The sequence below is a fragment of the Manihot esculenta genome, chromosome 12 (genome assembly GCF_001659605.2).
Source record: "Manihot esculenta cultivar AM560-2 chromosome 12, M.esculenta_v8, whole genome shotgun sequence".
In the NCBI taxonomy this organism is placed as follows: domain Eukaryota; kingdom Viridiplantae; phylum Streptophyta; class Magnoliopsida; order Malpighiales; family Euphorbiaceae; genus Manihot; species Manihot esculenta.
In genome coordinates this window covers 30,485,918-30,492,170 of record NC_035172.2, presented here as the reverse complement: position 1 = coordinate 30,492,170, position 6,253 = coordinate 30,485,918, and the positions used below count along the sequence as shown (strand labels likewise).

Sequence of the window (6,253 nt, the reverse complement as noted above, 5' to 3'; positions counted from 1 at the left end):
AAACCATCAAGTTCAAAGGCTCAAGACCAAAACACTAGCTAAAAGGATCGGTTCAGGGAATTGCCGTCACTGCCAAACAATCACCACAACACTTGTCAAAGAAGCATTCAAAAGTATAAACAACTCGGAAACGCAACAGATCCAACAACTGATGGCCATGGATAGTGATCTAACGATGAAAGGAAGAGGGGAAAAAATTCAGGCTAGAGGGTTATTCATAAAATTGCAGGAGGTCTAGGTTTGAAGGAGTTGAATTGGGATAATGGACCATTGGTCCATAAACAGTTGTTGTCCCCTCCCTATTCCTACAAAACTCCTTTTTCTTTTTTTTTTTTTTGAAATGAAAGCTCCTTTTTCTTTAAAAGTTAAATTATTTGAAGGCAAAATAAGTAGAAATAGTTAATTTTTTTCTTTTTTTTTTGTTAAATACAGTCTCTACTTTTAATTTTGTTTAATTTAAACTAATTTCAAAAATAAATATTAATTATAGTTAAAAAATTATATTGAGATATAAATTTTATTGATACGTAGATTATAATCAATATAAAAATATATTTTTTATAAATTATGGGTTAGTGTTAATTTTTTTTATAATAATTTAACTATCGATAAAATTTGTTCCAATTAAAATCTAGTTATAATTAATATTAATTTTTAAAATTAATCTTGATGACCGCTGGATTTTACTACTCCAGTTTGAGACCTAATCTACAATTAAAACCCTTTATTTGAAGGCCCTTAAGCCTCCCGCATGAATCAGGCCCAGCCCACTCGGCCTTAGGACCGGACTCCCTCTAAGACCTCCCAATCGGGCTTGCCCGGTCCTTTCAGCCCCAAGGTTAGACCTCCCCTGAGTTTCAGTCTTAATCCCACCTCAGTCCAGAGGAGAGAAGATGGCCAGCCCATTCGCCCATTCGCGTAGTGGGTCCATCCGCATGCATGCCAGGGAAATTAAATGGCCATTACGCATGAAGTAGAGATGGCCCAGTGACAGTAAGATTACACGTCACTCACAGACAAAGGAAAAAAATAAATTCTCCTTTCGGACTAAGTTCACTCAACCCTTGTAAAACCCTATTTTCTGGATATCAGATCATCAAGTCTAAATTAAACAATTAAAATATTGATTACAATTGATAAAGATCTGGCCACAGATTGAAATCAGAACTGGTTAAATCTAGAGTTGACGCAAACCATAACTCAACGAGCTGGTTTGTTTCAGACCAAAATTAGAATTTTTCCTTTGAAAAATCAAAACACGATGAAGAAAATCTAGGCCATTAGATTTGATCAAAACCAAATCGAATCAGAATCATCAGGAGTTTTACGACCCAGTTCAGGTTCATACTTCAATGAACCGGAACCGTCCCAACAGCTTCGTATAGGCAAACAAAAGTGTATTCCAAAGAAGAGTAAAGATGATGCAGCAGTTACAAAAATAAAAGCAAGCAAAAACCAAATGGAAACATCCTCTATCTAATTTCATTGGAGAGTTCAAAGCTGAGTTAAATAAAGCAACCTTACCTACCAATGAAAGTTGCAGTATGGCAACCACAGCAGATTGAAAAAGCCTGCTTAGTTTGCAAGCCATGCTTCTTCCAGTCATTGGTACACTTTAGAAGTTCTATGATACAAAGCAAAAACCCAGAAGTACAGTAAGTGAATTTTGTACACAGCTAGCCCCAGAAGTATGCAAGAGGTAAATTCTGTGCTTGAAAATGTAAAGGTTATTCCAGACAAATTACACTTTGACCATCTATCAAATGTGTTGGTGACAATATATGGTGTATGATTGAAACTTTTTGCAACTGTGGGATGGTTACTCAACTGCCTCTACATGTTTAGGTGGACCCCACCATGAAGCAAAGGTGATTCCCCTGGAAGCAAGGTAAACTATGAATGCTACATATGCACCAGTGAAAATGCATACCACCGTGGCAAAAATTACTCCGTTCACTTCATTGGAGAAAAAGTCGATCAGAAGATAACCGTTGATTACTATCACCAGTCCTGCCACGAGCCACGATACCATCTACATAGAGAAAAAGATGTTGAAGTGATGCGCAAGAATTAGATAGAAAACATGAACTGTGCAGCAAGGCAGGCAAACTATTGGGAGCAAAACCAAGGAGAGTTAAATGGATGATCATCTACCTAATAAGAAACTAGGAACTGCAAAACATAATATGATAAGATAAAAGTTATAGTTTCCAACTTAGAACACACTGTTTCCTCTCCAAAAGAAAGACGAAGACCTAATAGTTAAGGAAAATAAACAAAGAATAATCAGTTTGCCTAGATCTAGTTGATAACTCCATTTGTCTGAGATTTTACAGCTTCAATTTTACGTGGTTAGGGCTTCATCCTAATAAAATTTCATTGTCTTTGTAGGGCTCCTCCAAAGCATACGAGTACTTGCAAAAGCTATCAGCAAGAAATGTTGTCGAACTACAAAGACATTATAGTGATGTAAGTCACAATATCATGCATGTCAAATGCAATCACGAAGTATAAATCACTAATTTGACAATTGAATAATACTGACAACAATCAGAGCTGGACTAAGCACAAGCAATGATGCACACAGATTTTCACAAAGACCAGTGAAAAGCCTTCAGGGGAAATAATGGACAAATCATCAAATCATTGAACTGGAGGGCAGAAGGAAAGTAATATTAAGTGTAATTGGACACTTGACTTGAGTATTAACTATTGTTCTGGAACAAGCAAAAGCCATTCCACTTCTCAGATGGCCTGAAGCTAATGGTAACCTGTTTCATGTTTTGCATTTAACAAAATAGTTCTGTTGAACGAATTCGATCATTGCCATTGATAAATCCCAAAAGTATATCATGACATTATCAACAAGATGCTAAGTTGATCAGTTCTAACAGTGATTGATGACGTGACCTATCTGAATCCATTGGCTGCATGGCAAATGGGATGTTGAAGATATCATATGCAAGTTACCAAAACAATAAGGATGTCAAATAGGAAACAATATGGTCACGGAGACAATTTGCAAGTAAAGAGCTTAGCCTTTTTTTTTTTTTGTAATTGTTGTGATTTAATAATTTTCTCAAATACCCTAATCACATCACAAAGTACATCAAATACCCAACTCACATCAGATTTTTCACAGCCATTTTAAGTTTGACATGTCATACAGTAGAGTTTTGCTGATTCAATAATGGTACCCGAATGTGGATTCACAACAAAGGATATTACTGCATCTACACATGTATGATTTTTTTTTTTTTTTTTGAACTGCTTGGTTTCTAGAAATTCTGAATATGGATAATAAGTTGGTAGGTTCCCGAAATACACAACTTCTGAATTTTCAGAGGATTCAACTCTTAAAGAACTATTAAATCTTTAAAAAACTAGAAAAGTTTAAGCTGCAGTTACTCGACAAGCTGTGGTCATCTAAAGAATCATGATGAAAACAAATATGGGAATCATCAACATACCTTAAGAACAGAACCAATTTTGAAAGTTCCCATGATTTGCTCCTTGGAGACCAAACAAAGAAGAGGAATAAGTGCAAAAGGAATCTGAATCGATTGAAGAACATTTAGCCATTCATTTAGAACATCCAGTGTGTCCTCAGATGTATCGAATACAAGTGCAACAATCATAGTAGGGACAATTGCACAGCTTCGGGTGATCAATGCCCTGAGCCATTTTTTCAATCTCAGGTTCAGGAAACCTCCCATAATAAACTGCCCTGCATAAGTGCCAGTAATTGTGCTACTCTGGCCAGCTGCTAATAGCCCAATACCCCATATGTATAAAATTGGGAAAAGTCCACCCCCATATTTCTCTTGAAGGTATTGCCCAGCATTCACAAGGCCAATACTATTTGCCAGATCTGTACCATAAAAACCTTTTGCGAACACGGTTGTGACAAATAAATTGATAATGAACGATACAATAAGAGCTATTGTAGATTCTATGGTGTAGTATCTGAGAGCTTCTTTAACCCGGCCTTTCTTTGTGTGGTCAACATCCCTTGACTGTACAAGAGCAGAATGCAAAAATAAATTATGAGGCATGATAATGCAACCCACAACTCCAACAGCCTGTTGTATTGTTTTGGAGCTAAGTTTAGGAACTAGGATACCTGTAATACAAAAATTTATTTGCAGCATGTTAGATACAATGCAGCAAAATAGATGATAAATACAGAGACAGAGAGGGGGAGAATATTAAAATTTTAATTTCTTCTCAGGTAATACTCACCCATAAGAAGCTCCTTGCCGTTGGGTTTTGCATCACCAAACATCCAAGCAAATGAGAGAGCCATTGTAGCAATGAGAACAGCAAAAACTGCTTCCAGTTTTCTCACCCCATAATTCTCAAGAAACAGGAAGATAAAACTGTAACAATGACCCAACTGCATCAACATAATGAACTGAATTTGTCTATAAACAAAGTAAGGTAAACCAAAAGAATATACGAAAGTTTCTGTTCTAGTTACTGAGGCAACGAGGAAAATTAAGATGGCATTTAAATTAAGAAAACCAAGTTACAATCATTTGAGGGAAAATATATATATATATATATATTTTGATGTACTGATCTACTGAGTTTATATTAGCTGTGGAAGGAGTTCTCTTTTCCTTCAACGTTTTCCAATCTTGGTCCCAGTTTCCCTAGCTATCAACAGAAATTCCATGTATGTGTATAGGATTATAATACCAAATTCAAGAAAGAATTTAGAAGTGATCGGTTAATTTTGTGAATACGTAAATTTAAGCTACTACAGCATTCTAATAATGATAATTCCATACACGCTAGTAGTATTAAAGTCTTAAACATCAAAAGTCCAACTAATTTTTGTATATAAAAATATAAAACCCCCAGATTTTGTTAAAAAAATTTTTAAAACAAAGGCTGAAACTTCAAACATTAAACTCCTGAAAATGGGATTAAAATGCATCCAGACCATGAAATTCAAAAGCCAGGAAACACTTAAAACTTTGGAGTGCTCAGCCTGAGAAGCAAGACCCAAAAAGCATGAAATTCAACAGAAGTTATCCAAAACTCGTATACTTTTATGGGAAGCTCAGAAAATTACCAATCACAAGCAGTGATAATAACCCCAGCCCATAAAGGCAAAACCCCATTACTCAAAATCTTAATAGCAATTGCACTTCCAATAACCTCTTGTATATCAGCTCCTATCAAAGCCAACTCAGCCATAATCCACAGCACCATGCGAGCCCACGAAGGATACTCCTCTCGACACAGCTCTGCCAAATGTCTCCCAGTAGCCACGCCGAGCCTAGCCGCAAGGAGCTGAACAAGGAGCCCCATAGCCGTGGCCCACAAAAGAAGCCAGAGTAACGAATACCCAGCAATTGCTCCAGCCTGAAGATCCCCCTCCAAATTACCGGGATCAAGAAACGCTATGGACATTAAAAATCCGGGACCAGTGAAGAGCCAAAGCTTTCTCCATGAGAATGGAGGCGCGTACTCCGAATCAGAGTCGACATCGATTCCGACGATGTGGACTTTCTCGTCGGAATCATAAGCAGCTTCCTGTTCCTCCTCTGCTTCTTCCTTATCTTCTTCTCCTCGGTTAAGCAGTAGAGGTTGCTGGTGGTGATCTTGGGGTCGCATGGTTTGTTGAGATTAGAATCTACTGAAAATTGACAGAGAAGGCTTTAGAGATTTAGCTGCGGTTTTCTTGCTTTGCTTCTGAAGTGTTCTTTATCGTTTTCGTTCATGCCTTTGCTTTTCTAGTATAAACTATTAAGAGAAGATAAGAGCTTCGACGGGTAACGAAAAACACCGGCAGTCTCTGCTCCTTCCTTTTTCTTGTAAAATTATTATTTAATCCTTCTATTTTAATAAAACTTCCATCTTCCTTTTTTAGTCACTACAATTAATTTATATAAGTTTGCATTTATTACTAAAAAACTAAAATTTTAGTAATAAATGTCTAAAAATATGGCTGTTAATTTTATTTTTTATATATAATAAAGGAACTGCCAAAGCGGCAGCGTTCCGAGTAAATTTGGGGCTTTTAGTTAAGGGAATGAGAAGAATGAGAGCAGCCATTGAAGTTGCATGCATCAATTCGATTCTGATATGAACTTCAAGTGAGTGCGCCACGTCAGCCAAATTCATAGGCATCTTATTCTCTGTTTTCCATTTACAGAATTTTGTGAATTTTAATTTAAACTCACTTATGCAAAGAAAATAAATTATATTCTACCTTATATAAGATTGCAATAATTAAATTTAT

At 36.4% G+C, this 6,253-nt stretch overlaps 1 protein-coding gene across 1 annotated transcript; it reads right to left on the bottom strand.

Moving 5' to 3' along the window:
• Positions 1 to 1,460: 1,460 nt before the first annotated feature.
• On the bottom strand, positions 1,461 to 5,861 carry LOC110628559 (metal transporter Nramp3). The gene is made up of 4 exons (XM_021775288.2): positions 5,081 to 5,861; positions 4,243 to 4,379; positions 3,471 to 4,123; positions 1,461 to 2,032 (listed from the first exon to the last, which is right to left on the bottom strand). The coding sequence occupies exons 1-4, from the start codon at positions 5,623 to 5,625 to the stop codon at positions 1,820 to 1,822; spliced, it is 1,548 nt and encodes a 515-aa protein (XP_021630980.1). The 5' UTR covers positions 5,626 to 5,861; the 3' UTR covers positions 1,461 to 1,819.
• Positions 5,862 to 6,253: the final 392 nt, after the last annotated feature.

Excerpts from the sequence above, each read along its gene's own strand:
- LOC110628559 (XM_021775288.2), bottom strand. The coding sequence starts at position 5,625 with ATGCGACCCCAAGATCACCACCAGCAACCTCTACTGCTTAACCGAGGA. Across the intron at positions 4,380-5,080 it reads ATTATCACTGCTTGTGATTG|TTTTATCTTCCTGTTTCTTG; the intron begins GTAATTTTCTGA and ends TCATTGTTACAG. Across the intron at positions 2,033-3,470 it reads AAATTGGTTCTGTTCTTAAG|ATGGTATCGTGGCTCGTGGC; the intron begins GTATGTTGATGA and ends TTCTCTATGTAG.